Here is a 23362-nt window from a genome sequence, read left to right on the forward strand (position 1 = left end):
GTTGGAGAGTTTCAATTTTGCAATGCATTTGTGCGCGCTATTTTTCTCTCTACACGCTCAGCAGATAATCTCTTTGATGACTAAACAAAATAGCAGTACATTTGCATCTAATTAAAACATGTTGCTTATTTTTATTATTTTTTTTTAAAAAATGATTAAACTAACATTCATTCGTATTCTCTGAGGTCCCATACTGCACCACTGTAGGAAAAACTGCAAAGGCATTCAAAATGAGGCCAACCAATGAAAACGTCAACGGCAACAACGTCAACCTAAGCTACGGTGCCAGTAACTCCTTATCAGTCTGGAACAGCTGAACATTGAAAAACAGAACATAATTGTCAGTTCTGCCTCTATGTACACACTTATTTTTTAACATCATTGTTCATTCTTTCCTAATTTTGATTTCCCCCTCCAAAAACAAAACAAAAAAATCAACTCCTTAATGTGTCCCAACTTTGTGTTTTGCTTTGTCTTTGGCTACGGGTGGCAATGTTGAAAAAAGTGCCAGCTTAAGAGGTTAAGACTCCGGCATGACCATATGTCTCGATCCCTTGTTTTCGTAACAGTGCTTCAAAATGTTTTAGAATGGCAACTGTTGAAAAAAAATGTTTCAAAAGCCAAACAAACTGAAGATCCGATTGTGGTTGACATTCGACCACATGTCCACTGACCAAAAAGCCCCGGAGAGAACGAGTTGAGATAGGCTACCTCGAGAAGCGGACCAATGAATGTGTGTGTAGGTGAGCAGATAGAGAGCATCAACGTGAAAAGAGGCAATTCAGAGACGTGGCTGTGGGTTGACCCCGGTGTAACTCTCCAGAGCAAAGTCAATTTCAATTCCACCTCCTCGCCGGGGTTGGGTGACATGTCGCAGCTGTGCTCGAGACACAACGCTGTCACACTATCGATGAGGAGACAAGAGGGACAGGAAAAGATTACGGGAGAGCTGAGGACGGAAGAGGGCACGCCGCAACGTCAACAGTCTTCAGGCAGCCGTCTGATCCTCGATGACGTGACCAGCGGAGGAGGCAATGACGGTGGGCAACCCGTCAAGATATTTGAGGGGAAAGAAATCCTCTTTTGTAATGGATGGAAAAGTCCTTGTTTTTCGTGTAAATGGAACACGGAATTAGGGAACCAACTCGAGCTGGCAGCCCCACCGTCAGAGCAACAGCAGAGGCGGGATGTGCCAGTTTGTAAGGAAATGCCGGAAAGGCAGAACACGGGTGGTCAATTTATCACACGTATTGTGTCGAAAGCATTTTATAGGTCACGCCAGACGCTAGCACTGATGTTGTAACACATCTTAAAATCAAGGGATACTGTATGTACTACTGCGTGAAAGCACACACAGTCACGGCATTGGGTAGGTAAGGGAATGCGAGAAACGCGGTACAATCGTGTTAAACATCCGACACTAAACCTTCTGGCCCTGTTGGGTCAAAAGTGATTGTGGCTGTCCCAAATGTGCGAAGCTGCAATAGGCGACAGCACGGTCAAAAAGCGGGTGTCCAGGATCAAAGGTGAAGAACAGGAGTCAAAGGAGTCTGCTCTGAGTGACCCCTGCGACAGGCAAAGGAGCCGCTGAACATCGGCGTGGGTCGAGGCACAGCTCTCAGCTTCTGACGCGCATCCGACAATGAGGTCATTTCCAAAAAGAGGACAGGCTGAAAGCGAACGTTTTGGGAAAAAGAAATTGAAACTACAAACTGTGAAAACTTTGACATTTCTTTGCGAATGTAGATTAAATATGCGCGTAGATATCAACTTTTAATGACTGCTCCAAATTGGTTGGGGCATTTTTGTTTCCTAATTCGAACAATCTTCGTATCAAAATATGACTTATGCTTTAAATAAATGTTATGAATGACCTGCCGCTGTTTCAAACTCTTCCAAACTGGCTGAAAATTGCCAGGTGGACTCGGTTCCCGCTACACACGCAAAAAGTGGTCAAATGCAGGTTTTTACGAGCAACGTAAAACAGTAACAAACGCAGAAATGCAGTTCTACATGACTGCACTATGTAACCACAATAGTAGTATAGCATTCAATCCATTGACAGTAGCAATTCAAGTGAGAATTGTTACAAACACATCAAAAAGTAACTAATGCTGAAGCATTTTAGTGTATAGAGACTTAAGCAAATACTGTAAAAACTGTTTATTTTTTGATTTTCTGTTTTCCTAATCTCCCAGCAGCGCCCAAACGACCAATAAATGGCGAATCCAAACAAGCTGAATTGCAATTTTAAAATGTCTATTAAGGATATTAGTGCTGCTTTGAAATCGCTTTGGAAAACTTGGAAGAGGAAAACAGTCAACACATTGCACATTGCAGTGTGGGAATGAGCGCCAAGGTTGACATAAACATTAACCTTCCTGCGCTCGCAGCCAATCCGCAGATTTGCCGGGATCTATTCTGGCTACACAAGCAAATCTGCTAATTGCTGCCCGATTGAAATGGAAAACGTGCATCCGAGGCGCTGGCGTCCCGACAACGACGCTCGCGGCATTGCGGGTGTGACTAAGATGGAGATGACAAAGATAGATGGGAGCGATGCGGGGGAAATCGGCCATCTTCCGAGTTGCGGTGCCGCTGCAGATGGCAAACACATGAGCGATGTTGTTGTCGTCCCAATCTGTGAAATTATACTTTCATTACTTGCCGCTCCAATGTGTCCATCTGTTTGCTTTGGGGGACGGTAAAAGTCCTCAGTCAGTTACAATGATCAGCCAGTTTGCGACGAAGGGCCGCTCGTGCCACCTGAGCAGTGCAGGGACTCGCAGCAATATCAGCGACCAAAGCAGCAACCAAGCGGAAGTGACGACGGAGCCTCAACTCTCGAATGCCTTGACGCTCACAACATTTGGAGTTTTCTGGGGAAAATATGTCATATGGTAACAACTGTCGTGAAGTGCGAAATCAGCTTCGTCATTTCAGCCAGCATCAAGGGGTGCTTTGCTTTTGAGCAATACTTTTGTTTTTTCTTTCTGAAAAAATCATTTATGTCGATGGTTTCAGTGCCGTGATAGTTGGAAATAATGACCAGCCCTCATGTGGATCAGCAGTCCCCAACCACGGTCCATGGATCGCTACCGGTCCATGGGACATTTGCGACTGGGGCCCGCAAAGAGACAGAACGATATTGCACAATATAATGACACTCTTCCATTTTTTGCCGCTGCTATATTTAGTTGTTTCTGCTACATTTTGTTAATAGATTCAAGTATTCCTATCTTTGAAATCAATGATACGTATTTCATTTTAGAGCATGGTTGGTGTTTGTTGCAAGTCCCCACCCTCCACTCCCCAAGTCGCCTCTGATGATGGAGTGGTTCAAAGTAAGACCACAGGCTGCTAACAAAAATAGTCCCAAATAAAAAAACTAATGTCTTTGGAGAGGTCCTCCAGAAAGAGGAAAAGACCAATGATAACCCAAAAACAGATGTAGAAGAGCCAACCACTTCCAAGAAAAAGAAAGCTGCATTCAAGAGAAAATATCAGCAGTCCTCTCCAAAAGTAGGGCTTTGTGATTCTCGCGCAGCGAGCCAGCGCTTCGTAATAAAGTCAAAGTTTGCGGACTGCTAGTGCGGAGTATAGAGCAGTCATGTTTGGCGCTCTAATGGTTTTCATTTGGAAGGCCCGTACGACGAGTATCCTGCATTTATTTGCGCCATTTTACAAGAAGGAGCACTGACAAAAAAGACAGTGCTCGATTAGCCACGAGCTACTTAGCTACTGACTGGCTAGCTGCCTGATGCAAGTCACCTAGAGTCTTACACGTGTATGTTTTAAGGTTTCGCGTGACATGAGTCACTGACACTATATTATATATATATACACATATACATTATATTACATTGATTATATATTATTATTAACACCGACATTAGCTGTTTCATTGGCAATGAGCGGCGCAGGCATCGCCAGGTTGTCGCCAATGCGACGATGTTGTGCTTGATGAGATGACAGTTTACTTTCCGCTCTACAAGAAAAATATCTAATGTTAACATCTCGATGAGCCTATCTGTATTCGCGTAACTCCACAACACAAGCACTCTCCCTGAACCGAAACGTTTTGTGTTTTCACTTAAAACTGCTTATGCAGTTCATAAAGAGTTAGAGACTCAAAGACTCCAAATATAATGAATCACTCTCGTTTTCATTGATCTTTGTATTTATTCAAATGCGCTACATTAAGTGTAGGTTCCATAACCCACGAGATTGATGCCTTCTCAACAATGATATAACAAGATATTTTCTTAGACCTCATACAAAAAAAACTAAAACCCTCTCAGTCATTTCAGTGGATTTGTCGTCCATCGCCTTGCAATACACAGGCGCCGCAGTCTATTGACATCGTATCAAGCCAGCGAGTTGTGATTGGGCCTTCTCGAGAAGCGCAGTGGCTGCAGCGACATCCAAGATGAAAATGGCCCCCCCCCGTCTTTCCTGGCAGGGTTGCCCATTCATCTTCCTGCGGACTGCACACATTTTTCTGCCCATCCGCTTCCCTCTTCATCTCCTTCCATGTGCAACTTCAAAATCCCTATCGCTGCGCACTCTGGCCACCGTAAATCTGTCGCGGCACCTCCGTAAAGCTGCCCGGGGCGTGACTCGACAAATATTAAGGAAGGGGGGATGAAATAAACAAAAAGTAAATACTGGTGGGAGAGAGAACTTGTGTGCAGACAAAAGAGCCTTGCTGTCAAATAATTACCTGATGTGGGACACGCCGCAGGGAGTCTGTGGTGGATCAGCGCGTGACAGGATGTATATTTTCTTCTCCTGTAGTACTTTTTTTTTTTTACCTAATCTAAAACCTTAACCTCTGCACTAAACGAGACAGTTACGCGCTGTCTAGTATTGTTTTTGTTTTTGTGTTTTTTGTTCGTCTTTGGAGACACACACCACTTACACACTGACTGAGGAGTATCCGCAACATTTGCACAATCGACATCGTCCCAGATGATCGCACTACGCGTCACTTTAAACTGCGTGCATTCCTTGACGTCTCGACGCCCTTTGCACAATGGTCATTGCACCGGACTATTGCTATATTAGTCATTCCGGCTGCTCTAATTGCTAGAGGACTCTGCATCTTTTTGCACAATTGTCAAAAAAGAAAGAAAGAAAGAAAAATCCGTTTTTCTCAATGTCTTTCTGCCTCCAAAGTGTTCTCTGTCAATTGACTGACCGTCTGTTGTCGTACTGGAGCGGCTCCAACTACCCGAGACAAATAAATTCCTTGTGTAAAGATGATTCTGATTCTGATTCTAAATAGATAAATCCTGACAATAAGGAAATGATCGTGGCGAAAAAAGGCAGGAAATGTTTTACGATTAATGGCTGTCCGTGTCCACCTGGTTTAGGTATTTCAGGGAGACAAATTCAATCAACTGAAAATTCTGCTTTTGATATCCACAACATGCGAGGAACACGAAACTTGCTGAAAGTACTGGCAGTGCCCCCCTAAACGTTAACGCTACATTTGTAGTATTTAAACTGTATAACTTGTTTATCACATTTATCTTGTGTCAAAACACAATATAACGTGATTTTAAAACATTGTAGTTTCTGCATTTATTTTCAAAGTATCACTCAGAGAAAATGAGAGAAAATGTGAATATTTACTTTGCAAGTTGATTCACAATGTGCGCACATTAATCTTCTGCTCGTGCCCCGAAAATGAGTTAGGGGCCACTGTACTCCTAGCAAAAAACAACAACAACAAAAAGCGAGTCCTTAGTCAAGAGCCTTGCCCCCACTGTGTCGACAGTGATCTTCAGCAGGTGATCGAGTAAAGCTAGCCCCCGCTGTAATGTAACAACGAAGTGCAGAAGTGCAGAAGGGCTCGCTCACAGACACATTTTCAGACGTAAATAAAGGTTTACTCGGTGGTGTAATTTCACTGTCGGTGGCTGGGCAATCACTCCAGAGACCCGACTACAGTATTTGGATACAAGCCATGCCAAATTCAAGTTTCCATATGTTCCGTTTAACATTTTGCACCACATTAGTGGTAGATGTCCTTTTCTACTGTTCAAATCTGAGGTTAACCAGTGTGCCAGAAAAACAATTCGACTGTTCGACTTTTGAGGTTACTCCAGCAACACGCGTCCCCGGCATCTCAGCGCAAACAATAGCAACGGCAGAAGGCTCGGCATTGTTCACCCAGTTCACGCGTGGCTGTGCTGACATGCGAGGCTGAACCTGTCAGTTTATCAACGGCAGCAATTTTTCACTCTTGATCAGCCAACTGTGTGCCCAGCTCCCTGCTCTGCGTTGGCGGCGTGAGGTGGGAGACAAAAAGCTTAACTCGCGGTGAATCATTGCGCTGTCTTTGTCTAGACCCCCGCCGCTCATCAGCTTTTCAGACCTCTCCATCTTGCGTGATGTGCCTCGGCATTACAGACATCGTTCACCAGAGAGGCCCGCGCCATGCGCCTGGCAGCGTGGGCCCGGAGAGGAAGCAGCACGCTATTGCGCCCATGCTGCATGCGAGCTCACGCGTGGTCGGCCATGTTTTGACCCCACGTCAAGAAGAAGACAAACAACGGCAATTGGCAGCGGCCGCCTCGCCATGTGGTGAACGGGTGTATGGAACCCAGGCGCCATATGGGCTCGCCATTGTTGACAAAATAGCCCGGGGGTCTTGGAAAACACTATGAACAGGGAGTCATATCAATTGCATATTTTTGATTAAATGGAAAATGGATTGATTTATATGATATATATATATATATATATATTCTGCTGCTCTGGATTCTGGATATTCTGCTTTCAGGTGAAATCTAAAATGCACGACCACCATTACGGGTGAACATAATGTGTCCTCTAAACTTTGAATGTCATGTTCCCAACTGTCTACTGTTTCCGTATGTTTCGTTCAGTTCAGAATTCCAAACAGATATTTGATCCATCATTGCACACATTTCCAAAGACGTCCGCTTCTCTGCCTTTAAGATCAGTGGCCACTTCCCGCTGAGAACAACTGTCTGGTGTCGTCTTGGTCTCATGATATCAAAATGTGAACGGAATGATCAATTCTCATCGAAGCAGAAAATGCATTGGTCGAGCCATGAATAAAACACCTGTTGTGAATTTTGCCATTCGGGTCCTTATTAAAGAACGGCAAGCTCTGCAAAAAGTACTGAATGATTGAACAGTTGGACATACGCATTCAAAAGATTACAGAAACCTCACCTGTAAATATTACACAGCAGTGCATTTGTGATTGATCATGAAATGACCTATGAGGGTCAATATCCCTACCTTTTTGTAAGTCATTCATATTTACGTTATTTTGTCTTTCTTAGACAACAGTTGAGCGTGGGAGTGCCTCTGCTGGTTGCAGCCAAGAAGTAGACTTTATTTTGCCTAAATTGCTTCAAGACTCAATAAATCAACAATCAATTTCACACTTAAAGATCAATGAATGTATTATAACACCCATCTCTAGAAAACACCTTCACATTTCTTTTACCAGCAAATACCGGTGTCACCCAGCACCCTCAGGCGCGTTGGAGAGGATTTATGAAGTCTGTCGAGTGTCACGTGCGAGTGACACAGCTACTAATAGCAGTGGAACAAAGCTTACCTAGCTGCAGCTCCATGTTGCTAATCTTGTTTTCCAAGGGGAACAGGATCTTGGGTGGCTTGTCGGTCAAAGGGGCTGAAAAGGAGAGAGGACACACTTTAACATCATCAGGGAGAAAAAACAAAAAACAAAAAGAAAAAAAACAGCGAGAAAATGGGAAACCGTTTTCTCAGGATTGTTATTCAACATTTATCCTGCAAACGTTTGCATTTAGGGCTTTTCGATTTATCTTATCACCTCTTTTTCATGTTCTTTTCAGAGTCATGACAGGACTCTGCCAGTTGACTTTAGGAGAAGAGCAGACTGCACCCTTGGCCGGTCGCCAGATAATTGCAGGGCAATTGTTAAATGTGACGGACAAATGTGGCCAACTATATTCCCGATTGACAACTCTTTGTTTTGACTTCACACCAGAATTTGGTGGGAAAATGCAAGTATCGTAACAACACAAGTGTCAAATATGGCAAACATGCTTCACTGTGCAAATGCTTGCTCATCTAGAAGCTTCCGCCTGACAGATTAAAGTCATTCGGACACAAGGTTTTGAAGAAGAGCATTCAGATCCAGAAGCTTCTGGAAACAAACCCCCAAAAAGATAAGCACAAATGCTGCACGTGGTGCAATTTTCACTCTTATTTTGTTTTTTTTAAATAGCTTTTTATTTTTATTTTTTCCCTTCACAAAATCAGATTCAATTCTCTTTTCCGGATGCACTTCCGACAATTGTTCTGTGGACCTTGGCTTCTTTTAATTTTGGAGCTTCTACGCACAAAATCGACATCGTGGGTTTGGCACGCGAGCTGCCGCTTCCTCCGGGAAACGTTGACAACATGGAGCAGTTTCACTGTTGTTAAAAGGAATTGTGCATTGTGTGAGGACGGGAGGGAGGGTCAAAGAACACAAAGGGCTTTCGTTGTATCTACAACCCCAATTCCAATGAAGTTGGGACATTGTGTTAAACATAAATACAAATGATAAAGAATACAATGATTTGCAAATCATGTTCAACCTATATTGAATTGAATACACCACAGAGACAAGATATTTAATGTTCAAACTGATCAACTTGATTGTTTTGACCAAATAATCATTAACTTAGAATTTGATGGCTGCAACACGTTCCAAAAAAGCTGGGCCAGGGTCATGTCTACCACCGTGTTGCATCACCTTTTCTTTTAACAACATTCCATAAACATTTGGGAACTGAGGACCCTAATCGTTGAAGCTTTGTAGCTGGAATTCTTTCCCATTCTTGCTTGATGTACAGCTTCAGCTGTTCAACAGTCCGGGGTCTCCGATGTCGTATTTTACGCTTCATAATGCGCCACGCATTTTCATTGGGAGACATGTCAGGACTGCAGGCAGGCTCTTTTAGTACCAAGCCACGCTGTTGTAACACGTGCACAATGTGGTTTGACATTGTCTTACTGAAATAAGCAGGGGCATCCATGAAAAATACGTTGCTTGGATGGCAGCATATGTTTCTCCAAAACCTGTATGTACCTTTCAGCATTAATGGTGCCTTAAGTTACCCATGCCTTTGGCACTAACACAGCCCCATGCCGTCACAGATGCTGGCTTTTGAACTTTGCGTCCATAACAGTCCGGATGGTTTTTTTCCTCTTTGGCCACCTGTCCCAGCTTTTTTGGAACGTGTTCCAGCCATAAGATTCTAAGTTAATGATTATTTGCTCAAAGCAATAAAGTTGATCAGTTTGAACATGAAATATCTTGTCTTTGTAGTGTAGTCAATTACATATAGGTTGAACATGATTTGCAAATCATTGTATTCCGTTTTAATTTAGGTTTAACACAACGTCCCAACTTCATTGGAATTGGGCTTGTACAAGACCGAGCAGTTAAGAGGTGATTGTAACAAGGCCGGGTCTCTGTTTAGATGCCGCGTTTTCATCACTATCCTCTTCCTTCGCCAGACCAACATTTTTATTCGGCTATATTGCTTTGAGCACACACACATTTGCACTTTAGCGATAAAAAAAGAAGCCGGCATTGAATAAAACAGACGACTCCCGGCAGCATACTTTTCAGGCATATCTAATTATGAAGCGGTGAATTTGCAACGGCAGCGTTTTTAGGCCTCCCTCGCCCTCCCGCCACCACCCCAAATAAAGATGCTTCCTCTGAGTGTCCTCACAAGCTTTCTTCTCCGGACTTATTACCAGACCTCTCTAACAAGCCCTTTGAAAACTCAGCTCTTTTGGGAAGAAGTCCACAATGCAGTGTTTGCTTGCTGGTCTTTGAGCAAAATGGTACGCAATACATGGCTCGTAGGGGGTGAAATTGATCAGTTAAAGGCTTTTTTCCTGTCTGGAAATTGCTCTGAGTGTTCAACAAAGAAAGAAAAGAAAGAACCAGGCCAGCGTTGGTGCTTTTGTTTCAGCTATGATGAGCACCTGCTCGTACGTAAATAGCGAAGGTGGAGACGGGTGACGTAGACAAGAGGGGCGGTCACAGGCTCTTAGGCACAACTGTTTGCACTGCTAATCGGCAATTCGACAGCAAACAGATACACTTTTAATTACACATCAAAGCGTTTTACACAATGTGTGATCCTACAGCTCATTAATGCACTGGGCAAACAAATGAGGACAAGCTGTTGAGTGGATAGGACGGGGGAGGGCAAGCGACAAGCGCAACTGTCGACAAAATAATCTAAAGATATTTATCAGGCATAACAGTTGATCAGTCAAATTGATCAGTGAGTATTTGACCGATTGTGTCAAATTGATTTTGGATGAATTGCAAATGGAAGCAATTCAGTCAAACAACCATGGCTGCTGTTGATTTAGTCTCATTAGTTTGTTGTCTAACGTAGGGATGGACATAATAATCGATTATTGGATGGGTTTTGTGGAATTGATTGCTGATTGATCACATTGTGACACAATTTCACTCTGCACTTAGCACTGCGCAGTGAGCCGTCAACCAACCCATTCATTGTGTAGGTGCTGCAGTGCAACGTAGGCTGGTGACACAGCAGGCAGGCACCAGCTGTCGCAACAGCAGCATCAGTGTGACAACATTTCAGCGCAGCCAATAGAAGAGATGGTGGTGAAGTGATTTAAGTGTGACAACAGCAAGAGATTTGGTTCTACAGCATGGAGGAGAAAAGTGAGTTCGTAATTTGATATTTGCAGTTGTGTGTGAACAATCCAATGTTTGGCAAATTGTAACTCCTTTTAACTCTTTCCAACTGGCTGTCAAAGTGCTCCCTGCATCGCCTGAAGTAAAGCGGTTTTGATAAGCTGTGGCTCGCAGACGAGCCAAAAGTCCCCCAGATCCTGCTGTGCTGTTCGAATCGGATCAACTTTTTTTTCCAAGCAACTGCTCGTCTCCTCATCCTCCTTATTATTAACAAATCCAGGACTTTCTACTGTAACAAACAAATACATTTATATAGTTGATTTGCGGGCACCAGGCAACCAGCGCCAAATACGGGCAAGCTTGCCCCATGCCACTGTCATCACTGCGCCGTCCTGCATCCTTCCCCCGCTTGTGGGCAATGCCCAAACCAAGTGCAGCGTGTCAGCGCTTTGAGGAAAAGTACGGATTGATGGATGACAATCACGTGCATCGGCGCACTCCAAACTTTTGTCGAAAGTTGGGATGAAAAGGTTTATGACTCGCTGATAAACAGTGCCAACATTTTTTTATGTTTCCGTTTATGTAACCGTTTCAAATTGTAATTAACATTAATAACTGTTTTGCGTCTTGCATGTGTGAAAATTAACTTTGGTGTTTGTTGTTTAAAAATAGCTAATGTCAAAAACTACATAGGGTTGCTTATTTTATATTTTTTTGTATTCTAAATAAGGTGTTGCTATGTTTTTGGTGGATGTTGACTTCTCACTAAATATCTAAATACTGCCCATATAGTGTCAGTAATGACAGAGTGCTCTCTTCTGTAATTTCGCAAGGTGACACAAAATATCTCTGCTAAATCTTAAACGCTGTGACCATGGTACTGATTGCGATCCGATCTCTATGAAGGGAGCTGGCATAAACGGAGCGATAAATGGATGAGTCTCTGCTTTGAAAACCGTTAAAGATAAGGTCTTTCTGGGTATTTTTAATCACAAATCCTGAGATGCGGCACTCTGTGTTGCCTTTAAATGCAATGTACAGTAGTGCGGGGTGTGCAGGCATCCATGTAGATATGCTGAAAACAGGGAAGCACTCTGTAACTAGAAGCGGTAAGATCAATCATCTAGAGTCCCATTAGCGCACAGTGGTGGATAAACGCTGTGGACTTTTCTGGGTGAATTGTTCTGAGTGGCCAACTCGAGGAAAAGTACAAATTAATGAAAACCCATAGAATCTCAGATTTCTTTCTGCATATTAGATTGTCTTTCGGGTCAACCTTTGGCCAATGTTCTGAGCGTTAAATCAGGGGTGCTGAACCTACAACCGTTTCATCCAGGCCGCCATGTAATTCAGAAAACAAAGGTGTGAGCAGAGATGACAGGGTTGTCGAAATGGAGTGGAAGAAGAAGACAGGAGGTACAGAAACATAAAAGAAAGTCCAAATATTGCAGTCACATCCAAACTAAATTGCACAAACTGAGTTTCTGCTGTGACAGAAACTCGAGTTGTGATTTGCGAAAGTGACGTGTGGGGGATGAATCTGAGGGTGTTTAACAATCTGATGATGTCCATCCATCCATTTTCCGAGCCGCTTCTCCTCACTAGGGTCGCGGGCGTGCTGGAGCCTATCCCAGCTGTCATCGGGCAGGAGGCGGGGTACACCCTGAACTGGTTGCCAGCCAATCGCAGGGCACATAGAAACTAACAACCATTCGCACTCACAGTCATGCCTACGGGCAATTTAGAGTCTCCAATTAATGCATGTTTTTGGGATGTGGGAGGAAACCGGAGTGCCCGGAGAAAACCCACGCAGGCACGGGGAGAACATGCAAACTCCACACAGGCGGGGACGGGGATTGAACCCCGCACCTCAGAACTGTGAGGCTGACGCTCTAACCAGTCGGCCACCGTGCCGCCAATCTGATGATGTGTGGTACAAAACTATTGCAGAACCTGGTGATCCTGTACAGGATACTGCAGAACCTCTTGCCAGAGGCTAGCAGGCTAAACAGTCTGTGCACGCTGTCGGTGTGTTGGATTCGTGGTGAGCAGAGTGCTCTCGCCACACCGCATCGTTTATCTGCAAAGCGTTTAACCGGGGAAAGAGAGGTCCCGTATATTTTCTCTGCAGTCCTCCCCACTCTCTGGAGAGCTTTCAGTTAATGGCTTTGCATCTAACAAACCGAATGGAAATGCAGCTGGTCAGCACGCAAAATGAAGTGGGTCAAATCCTTCACCAGCTTCTCAAAGCACTTCATGATCATGATGGCAGTCTGTTGATAATGGGCTTTTTTTGTTACTGGAATTATGGTAGCAGTCTTAAATTAAAACATGTGGGAACAATAGCCTGATCTAGCGAAGTGTTGTCCATTTGTACACAGGCCAGTTGGTCTTCACATTCCTTTAGCAGATGTCCAGGAATGTCATCAGGACCTGCTGCTTTCTGGATGTTGACTCTTATGAGGGTCAATGTGAAGACAGCTACCTCAAGCCTGAGGACTTACTCATCTGAGCACGGGTGGACTTCCTTACCTCAAACCGTGTACGATGCTAATCCATGATGAACTGAATTCCTTGCCAGATTTGTCTAGCGTTTGTGGGGTTGTGCAAGACGCTCTGGACTTTTTGGCCGAGGGTTCCTTTCACAATCCCGACGCCCCGGTTCAGATTAGCGCTTGCTGACCTGAGTGTGACTCATATGTCTTACATATTAGCATTAAGCTAGCGCACTTTTGTTTGACAAAATGATGTGGTTTGTGTCAACATTTTGATGTTTAAATATACAATGACTCAGTTTGTTTTCTGTGAAGGTTTTACAGTAGATTTCAACTAGGAGTGACAAACAAACTAGCTAGCGAGCACTTTGCATTCTGTTCGGAGGACTGTACAATTGTGAGAGAGAGGACCGAAGCTAAATAATACTTTTTACACAAGTATGTTAATTAGCTCAGGTGTGTTTTAATGAGTTAATACATGTTCAAAGAATGTTTACGGCCAAAACTATATATATATATAGTTTTTTTTAATATTGTCCCTAAATGGCTGATTTCATCACATGTTGGTCTGGAACGTACCACCCCCTCCCCCATAACCAAGGGTTGACTGTAAATGAAAAAGAAAACAATTTCAAGAGGGTCTCTGCACCAAATGCTCACCTGTAAATAAATATATATGATTCCAAATTCGATTGTTGCATCATACTTTTCCATACATTCGGTATGGCCCTCAGACGACTGAATATGGCATCCTGGTAAGAAAAAGACATGCCCACATTCAACATTCCTCCTTGGGGCACATGCAGCAAGCACTCTTTCAAGCTTGGACCCTGGTTTTTTTTTCTTTGCAGGCTGGCAGGCAGAGAGAAGCTCATTCAGGTGCGAGCATACCGACGGACAACGGGCGCAATACTTCTGCAGTCACAGTGCGGCGGACGTTCCCAGCCTCACAGGACTGCGCTGTCCTTTACTGGGGAAATTGCCTTCTCCTCTTGCCTCTTTTCAATCAGCATTGAGGCAAAGAGCCTGCGAAGGTTGCTAAGCTCCACTGGAGAAGCATCATTTCTCCTCAAGCATCCGTCACTATTGTGCCCGTCACTCCTGTCGGCCACTTGCACGACTCCACTGATGATTTCGCCGGCACACGCAAAAATATCCTCGGAATACATAGATAGCCAAATGCAACTTGTTCTCATGTTTCCACAGTGGTGAGACTGTATTTACTGACTTTACTCAGCGGATCTTTCAGTTATCTGTACTTCACTTGAGTATTTATTGTCTGATGACTTTTTACTTTGACTCCATACTTACCTGAACTTTTGACTCTCTCCTTTGTCAAAATAAGACCGTTAATTTTTTCCAATCTCTGCGGATGGAAAGACGTAAATAGGGAGCAGTAAAGTCAACCGGGGTTGGAATCTTGATCGATTGACATCTTGGGGACGAAAACGAATGAACCAGAGAGCATTAACGACAACAGCAAATGATTCGGAAAAGTAAAGTAATATTCCCCCTATTATTTATGAATATATTCATTAAATAGAACTGTTTGATGTTGTCAGCTACAAGAATGACTTGTGTAGGGCTGTCACTATTATTCGTGATAATATTTTTGGAATCATTGATTCTCTTGATTATTCCATCGATTAATCAAATAATCACAAATGTATTCAGCTTTAAAATTGATTGCAAAATATCTTTTTGGGGGGGATTATTTTTGTTGCTTAATCAACAATTAAGCAATTAGACACAAGAAGGAGTTGTGTTGCACTCACCGAGCTTTTTAAAACTGAGAGCTACTTCTTGGTTGCTGACTAATACGAATTTGGTTTTTAGTTGGCTATTTGATCTTTTCGGAGAGGTCACTTGTTGTTTAGCATAATTCGTACGACGCAATTATTTGTCCCGCAAAGCCAAAAAAAAAAAAAAAAAAAAAATCATAATATGATTTAATAATACACCTTGAAAAGTACCGATACCGCACTATCGAAGTTATATATTACACAACCCCCCGTTATCAGACATTTAAAGAAAAGTTATTTTTCCGTCAGATGGCGTTCCAGTAGCTTGAAACATACGGACAGCAGAGACTGGCACGCCTCCGAATACTTGATGTATTGCTCTGCATACGAACCATTGCATCACAAATGTGTACTAAATATCAAATATACTTGTAATTTGGGATGTAATTTGATTTACAATAGGTAAAATTGGATTCCTTAAGAGCATTTTTCAACCATTCCATTCAGAATATGCGGGTTACTATTTTTTTATATTACCCAAATTTTCACTGTTCCCATAGTTTTACAATTCCCACAGAAAAACAAAATACTCAAATGGTGAAATTGACCAAATTCACTTCTCCATCAGTTTCGCATCGTGCAGAATGCCAATTAAGTGACTATGATGGCCGGAGCGGGTACAACCGAGTTGTTCACTCCCTGTCGCTTCAGTTGCTTCAATCATCAACAATCAATTCCCCCACAAAAATCTTCAAGATCAACTCGTCAATTATTATAGCCGTCCCTACTCGTCATGATCAAAGAAATCGTTCTGGTTAGACTACTGTGAGGCACGAAAGGACAGCAACTGCGCGATTGAGTTGAATGAAACAAGTAATTACACGCACAAGATTAGCGGCACAGTAGCATGCAAAATGCTTCTCTCTGCTAATTTGCACACACACGTAGTCGTCTCTGCCACACAACAACACAATTTTCTTTTTTTGGGTACAGTCCGTGGGGATCTGTGACACATATGGCGACATACAGTCGCACACTTACAGCCGTACAGTTACACAGATGCTCGCCTTTTAACGAGGTCACTTTAAAGAACGTATATCTACAGTGTATCGTTTCGATATAAATATAACTAAATCATCAAATGTACATATAGCCCTACAGCAAAGGCATCGGAATCTACCACACCAGGAAAACGCGTTCAAACGTTCTGAAGCGTGCACGTGTGTTTGATTGTGCGCATTGATGCACGTAAATGTAATGTAATTTGGGAGCGACGAAGGCCATGGAGAGCGAGACAAGAGGAGGAAGGTGTAAGAAAGAAAAGCCCACACTGCACATTCCGCATGAAAAGGCGCTCGTGCTGCATGCGGGCAATGCTTCTGATCTTCAAGTGCGGCGGAATCAATGGGACAACGGACGTTACGGGAATTATGACAAGCTTCCTGGAGGTTGTTTGCATAGAAAGGGGGGGGGGGGGGGGAAAGCAAGTAGGTGTACTCAAGAGAGAATAATAAGCCAATAGACAAGCCAACAATGGACCGTGCACTGCACCTCACTTGCTTCCTCTCAGCTAACCATCAAAAAAAGATGTAGACAATAAATAATGGAATGTAGCGCTAGGGCTGTGCGATACGGCCTAAAAATAAAATCTCAGATTTTCCACACCCAAAAATTCCATTCACGATTTTTTTTTTCCCCCATTTAGGGAAGGTGTTCCTTCAATCGCCACACCTAAATTCATATGACAGACTGTTCATGTTCCATGGTAGGTGCTGCTGTTTTGGTTAGCAATAGAGGTCCATTAGCTCAGCGGGTCAACTCACCTATTGTATTAACATTCATCTAGCCATCCAGCCGTTTTTGTTTTTTTAGACCACGTACAGTATCCTGTTCACGGTTGCCCTGCGTCACCCGTCGAAACCTTCAAGTTCCTGGGAGTAACAGTCTCTCAGCTCAGGATCGGAAGTGGGAGACCAACATCGACTCCGTCCTCAAAAAGGCTCAGCAGAGGATGTACTTCCTGCGGCTTCTGAGGAAGCACGACCTGTTGAGGCACTTCTACACAGCGGTCATCGAATCAGTCTTGCGTTCATCCATCACAGTCTGGTTTTGTGCTGCCATAAAAAAGCACACGGACAATCAGGACTGCGGGAAAACCCGTCGGTACCCCCCTACCTACCCTTGAGGACTTGCAGGCTGCCAGAACTAAGGCAAGAGCATGCAAAATCCTCTTGGCCCCTCCACATCCCGGTCGCCACCTCTTTCAGCTCCTTCCCTCAGGTAGGTGCTATCAATCAATGCAAACGGCGTCTTCCGTCTTGCAATTAAATTGCTAGAGGCTAAGGTGACTCTCTGTAGTGTGTTTTTATGTTTTTATCTCTCCAAAATATTTCTTTTCAAAATGCCTGTCTATTGGCTCCAACGGCCGGAGACAAACTCCTTGTGTGTTTTTGACATACTTGGCAAATAAAGAGGATTCTGATTCTGCCATCGTGGACTGCTCGCCAGTCCATCACAGAGCACATAGACAGCCAACGTATCACCCTCGCATTCACACCGTCACTGAAGGGGAACTGAACCCACGCTGCTTGCACGCAAGCCAGCCGGAAAATCAATTTCATATACATAGAAACAATGTTGACAGCAAGTGGCTCACAAGCAAGCATACCTACAGCACGACGAATACATCAAAGATGAGTACAAAACGATAACGACAACAGAGAGGAGAGAAATACAGGATCTTCAAGAGGAGATTTGTGCCGAGGACACATTGTTGCTTGTCGCCTGTGGACGTTCAACGCCGCCGTTGCCGTGGTAACGCGCTGATAGATGTGCCATATTTTTCACCTGTCACTGGACATTTTAGTATTCGACTTACTTGCGTCCCTCGTAGTGTTTGATCTCACTTTGTCTCAAAAGAATTACCAGATTTCTTTTCCCCCCACTTTGCGCTCAATAAAAAAGGCCCCGCCGGATACCTTTTCACCCCTTTGTCCCACTCCCCTCGCAATAAACTTTTCTACTTCCTTCTTGAGCTCTTCTGTGGCTGAACTCCACTCACTTTGTGCTTTTGCTTGGCCTTTGCATGCATGCGTCTTTCCAGGATTGTATCGCTGTGAAGTTCCTCAAAAGGTTGCAAATGCCGTCCTTTCATTCAGGGCTCGGCGCGGACGCCATCAATAATGCACGGTGAAAAATTGACCGTACGCGGACGTCCCGCGTGCGCACGTTTCCTGGCGTGCGCATTTAACGCATCAGCGTATACAGGAAACCTCACCATAGTTAAAGAGTAAAGATTTTACATTTGACATTGCTAACTAACCAATTCAGTAATACTCCATATGTATCTTTAAGTGACCCATAACCGATATCATATTTAATTGATTAAATACCTGAAACAACACGCATCCGCGTAGTACGCAAATGTCAATATTGGTCATATTGGAATACAGAAGCAAAACAATAATTCCTTATCAAACCATAAATGTTATAGTGTGTACGTTGATTTAAAGTCCGGTAACCTCAGCATTGTTCCACCGTTCACTCTCTGCAATTACTTTCCGTTTTACATTCCTTCAGTGGCAAAGTAACCCAAATTTGTACGTAAGTCGGAACCCACTAACCTACGCTTAAGTAGCAAAGTCCGAGCTTTTGTGGTCATGTAGTAGACGGGCATGGGGTTGGGGGAGAATCAATACAGGATACATGTAAAACAAGAGTGAAAGGGTCATAAAAAAAAACAACGTGTCCGCAGGCGATGATTTACAACGAGCTCTCTTATTATCAGTTGCAGAGCTCGTGAAGTGGGCTCTTCAGACGGGTATCCATTGTGTGTCGGAGCAGGAGGACACGTCAAGGGGGCGAGCAAAGCAGGCGGATCCACAGGATTAACGCAGTCCTGGCACATTGTGAGCAGCATGTTTGACCTCAAATCCAAACTGCGTGTCCTTTCCACGCGAATTCGCCTCAAGTCCACAAGTTGCGACGATGGTGTCAACACGCCACCCGAGGTGCCAGATATAGCTGCGTGTTGACATGCGCGCAAGCGAGGAGCGAACAGATAGGCGGCCCGCGGAGGCTCACCTCAACGCCATCTGCTCCACCGGGTCCTCTTTACCCGTCTCCATGACGCCCTCAGCACTGCACCTAATCCCCCCCCTCACATCTGAACAGTGAGAATTACAGTATGTGCCATCATGAGACACGAAAGCATGACCACTAGCTTAGTGGTTTTAATGACAAATAAATGCCTTCCTAAATCAAACAAACAGGTAGTAGAGTAATTGTCCGAGTTTATAGATGCATTCACATGTGGTCATTCAACAGTTAACTGCCACACCTAGCGAAGCACGTAAACAGTCTCTCCGATGACTTAAAGAGTGGAGTCTTACCGCGCGTCGTAAACGACTTCCCTAACGATTCGTTGACGCTATGTGGAGACGGTGCCGATCAGCGTTCCAGGAGACGTGGTCGCGCCACAATGTTGTGTTCGTCTGTGTTTATGTTCTAGGGAGCTACGACTTCAGTGTCGCCCAGTCTGCCGTATTAGTCGTTCTTTTTCATTTTCTTTTCTAACATATACAGTATTATTTCAATAGTGACTGTTTATCGACTAAACTGCAGCGAGTACTATGTTTCGATTGGAGGTGAGGCTAGAGGGAGGCCTCTATTTGTACATATGTATTTTTCAGTCAGCCGCGGCGAGTGCCAGGCATCTATTATGGTAAGGTGTTTATTAAGGAAGATAAGGTACAGTACTTATTGGCACATAAGCATTCTCAGTAATATACTGCACAATGATAAAATACTGACAAGGCGTGCGGTGAAGGACCCGAGCACAAAATAGCGAACCACCTGAAAAATTGGAAAGGATTTTGATAAGCAATTTAAGATCAACTGTGACAGGTCAATTCACATGCACTTCACAGTTGAGCGGGACAGGCTTTGAAGATAGGGAATTTGTCTTGGGCCAAAGTGATGCAATGCTCCATAATCCATGGACAGTAGGTTAGGAAATGCTCAGATTTCGCTGTCGTCTTAATCCACCATTCCCAGCAAGGAGAAACGGGGAAACTCACACCGAGTTGACCTTGTAGCATAATGCCCAACAGCCACGGGACAGGGACAGCAAACTTGGTAACGCAGAACTCTCACTGTGTGCTATTGTAGCGTCTTGCATGTATGACTGCCTGACACTGACACTGACACTGATTGTATCATCAAAAAAGCCTTAAGTAGGGGGTGTATCACCGTGACTAGTAGAACGTGATTGGCTGACAGATTGGCTGTTTGTCATGACAGAAATGGCAGACTGTGACAAATGCCCAATTTCCTCTATTGTGGCTGCATTTTTGCATTTAATTACGTGAAATAAAAATGTCCCTCAAATAGAAATGTCCTTTTAATAATTTTTGGATGACAAAAAAATGTACCTATGTATAATAATGAGTTGGACTTCTTAGCCGTAGTTGTGTAAACGGACACCCGTTGCTCACTTGAGCTGCAGCTTTTTAATTGTACTGTCCATTTCCTTCTCTTACACTTATACTGTATTTGATTGGCAAAACTACTTGGCATCAATCTTATTTTGTAGACGCCGCAAGCAGGAAGTCATTTAAATGCAGTTTTGGGTGGGTTTACACGGCTGAGAGCATATCGCACCCTCCTCGTATGTATATAAATCACTCCTGCATCCCGATGTGGACGCCACCGGAGAGCTAATCTCTCTGCTAAATGAGAATCACACGTTCGTCCACACATCCCCCGGCCCGAGTTTATTCAATGTTCCGCCCTTGGAGAGAAAGAATTGTGGCGGGGCGGGTAAAAACGTCTCCAGCATTGAGATTCCAGCATGCAGAAAAGAAAAACAATGCAGGGGCTGAGAATTGTTTGTCAGCAGAAGCAATTTCCCCAGCAAACCAAATAGTTACGCGCTTCCCCCTCAGAGCGGCTTAACTGTTAATTAGCAACCTGTTTCTTTTTTTTCCTCCACGGGGCGGTCATGTAATTTAGATTTTACTCAGGTAGCAACTTAAGGCTGATGTTAGCCGACGAGGACACTGCGAACTCTATTTCAGTGAATTAGAATAGCGAGAGCTTGAAAAACAGCTGGTTCATTTTAATATATTTCAAGGGTTCAGTGCATGCGAAGCTGTACAAACACACTTCAATATGCTTATTTCTCGGAGGTAATGTACTTTACCAGATTTGCTGGAAATAGAAACATATTACTTATATAGTGGATATATAAGTTTTTGTGATTAAAAAAAAATACAAAAAATCTTATTGTAGCTTTCTTTTGGTGACCTTGTACCTTTTGAAATTATGGCCAAAATTTGGTTTCAACATGCATTTGGGAGATTTCAATTGTGTTTTTGCAAAATGTAGATGGGCTTGGATGTTTTTCTTTGTAAGATAAGGCTTGTGTCTTGCCACCCTACCTCATAGCCCAAACAACAGCAGGAAGAAGACGGGAGATTGCTGTAACAAGTACTAAACAGCCAGTACTTGCCAGAAATTCCTGCAGCCCCGTCGACGTTGCTGTCGGCCTTTAGGCGACCTGGCCGATCGCCTTCATTGATTTGGACGCACATCCAGTCGTTGGTCATGTGACCCTCTTTTCTCCTGATGTCGTCAAATGTAGTTTTAATGCCTGGGAGACTCTATTGTACCCTTCCCCTGACTGATACTGACCTACTTAATAGAGCCATTTGACACTTTTTGCGTAGATTCCGCTCTTTTATCACGTGTGCTTAGCTTTAGTCGTTTTGCTTTCGCAAAGATGCAATAGGTTCTATTTTCAGGTTCTATGGCTGTCACATGTCTAATGATATAGTGGTTAGCACGTTCACCTCACACTTGTGAGGTTCTGGGTCAGAATCTCACCTCCGGCCTCCCTGTGTGGGGTTTGCCAGCTATTCGGCCCCCCTCTCACATTCCAAAACATTGCATATTAGGTTATTGAGGACTCTAAATGAGGCGTCAAATTCAAGGCCAGATCTGACCCACCACTCAAGTAATTAAAGTTTGTCTTTCTACTTCATGGTTATTGCTGAATTTATTTGCTCTTTTCATTTTGGCAGAAAATCTGTACAAAATTACAAATTTGATTCGCATTCCACCAAATCCCTTCTTAACAAAAATCCAATAATAGTACTTGCGTTTGCTTGTTAGCCCTACTTTCCCTGACTTCTGATTGCCAATTCAATTTGTTGTTAAAACTGTGATGAGTGGATTATAGGATTATTCATCGGTGTAAATAGTTGTGTGATTGCTTGTTCGCCGGTCCAGGCTTTGCCACACCTCCGAACCAAAGTCCGCCGGGCTAAGCTCCAACTCAGCCACGAAATAGAAAACGAACGGATGCCATCATGATGGCAATACATGATGTATTTGAGTTAGCGCGTGTCCCCAGGAAGAAGAAAGCAACATTGTAAAATTTTAGGCCAAATGACGGTTGACTCTATTTAAGGCCCCTGAAGGGTGAATAGTGACACATGACGAGAGTCCAAAATGAATTCCATTGATCGCACGTAAGCAAACGCGGCGCTCCGCTCATCATCGGCGCGACTGAAGCGGTGATCCAAAGCGCCTGTGAGCGACGGCGACTCAAATGAAGCCAGTCACTTTACAAGCTGCCAGGCTGATCGCTGCAAATCATGTGTGTTTGTTTCCCCCTTATTCCCAAAGCCAAACGATGCTCTTCTCTCCCAGCCTTCCAAGACAGATGGAGATCATTAGCTCCTCTCTCACCGCCTCCCCCGACGCTCTTTCCAATCTGTCACATCTAAACCATACTGCGGGCGCCATTTCTCTCCCCCCACCCCCGTCTCTCAAACATCCCGCACTCGGTGGCACAGTCCGTCCCCGTCGCACAGATTTATATCTCCTGACGTGCCCCGGCACAATCTTACAACTTTCACCTCTCCTTCGTCACTCCTGTCTGAGCCAGTTAGGGCACTCACTGGATTGATGAGAAACCATCCGTCGGATCTTTCCGTGGGCATGAAGCCCTGAAAGCCAGCGAACATCGATGCACGGCCACCGACCTCCTTTAGCGCTCCCTGAACTGACTGCACGGGGATCTGCAATCAAAAGTAGCGGTAGGTTTCGGACAAATAGAATAGAATGCAGACCTCCACCGAGGCCGAAGCATCCTCATTTGGATCGGTGCATCGATTGGTCGCCGGGTGTGGCTCTTCCCTTTTACCATCAGGGGAAAAAACAGGTAGTAACTGTTATTTCAGTTCACAGCTGCCAACATTCACGTGGCCATAAAACAAGTTCACTGCCAAGGCTCTTTGATCTCGGTTAATAAACAAAACAGCAGCACCTACAGAGGCTCGTAAACAGTGCCTCAGTCTCATCCCATGTTGTAAATGAATTTCCTGAGCAATTTTAAGGATTATCTTACTTTA

The 23362-nt window shown here is 44.0% G+C and overlaps 1 protein-coding gene across 4 annotated transcripts in view; it reads right to left on the reverse strand.

Moving 5' to 3' along the window:
• Nucleotides 1-23362, reverse strand: part of il1rapl1a (interleukin 1 receptor accessory protein-like 1a) — a 186409-nt gene that overhangs the window by 40131 nt on the left and 122916 nt on the right. For all 4 annotated transcript variants that reach the window (XM_061792411.1, XM_061792410.1, XM_061792409.1 and 1 more), the window contains one exon: nt 7604-7678. In XM_061792411.1, coding sequence (XP_061648395.1) covers nt 7604-7678 — 75 coding nt within the window. The remainder of the gene's footprint in view (nt 1-7603; nt 7679-23362) is intronic.

Source organism: Phyllopteryx taeniolatus, chromosome 12 (genome assembly GCF_024500385.1).
Source record: "Phyllopteryx taeniolatus isolate TA_2022b chromosome 12, UOR_Ptae_1.2, whole genome shotgun sequence".
Taxonomy (NCBI): domain Eukaryota; kingdom Metazoa; phylum Chordata; class Actinopteri; order Syngnathiformes; family Syngnathidae; genus Phyllopteryx; species Phyllopteryx taeniolatus.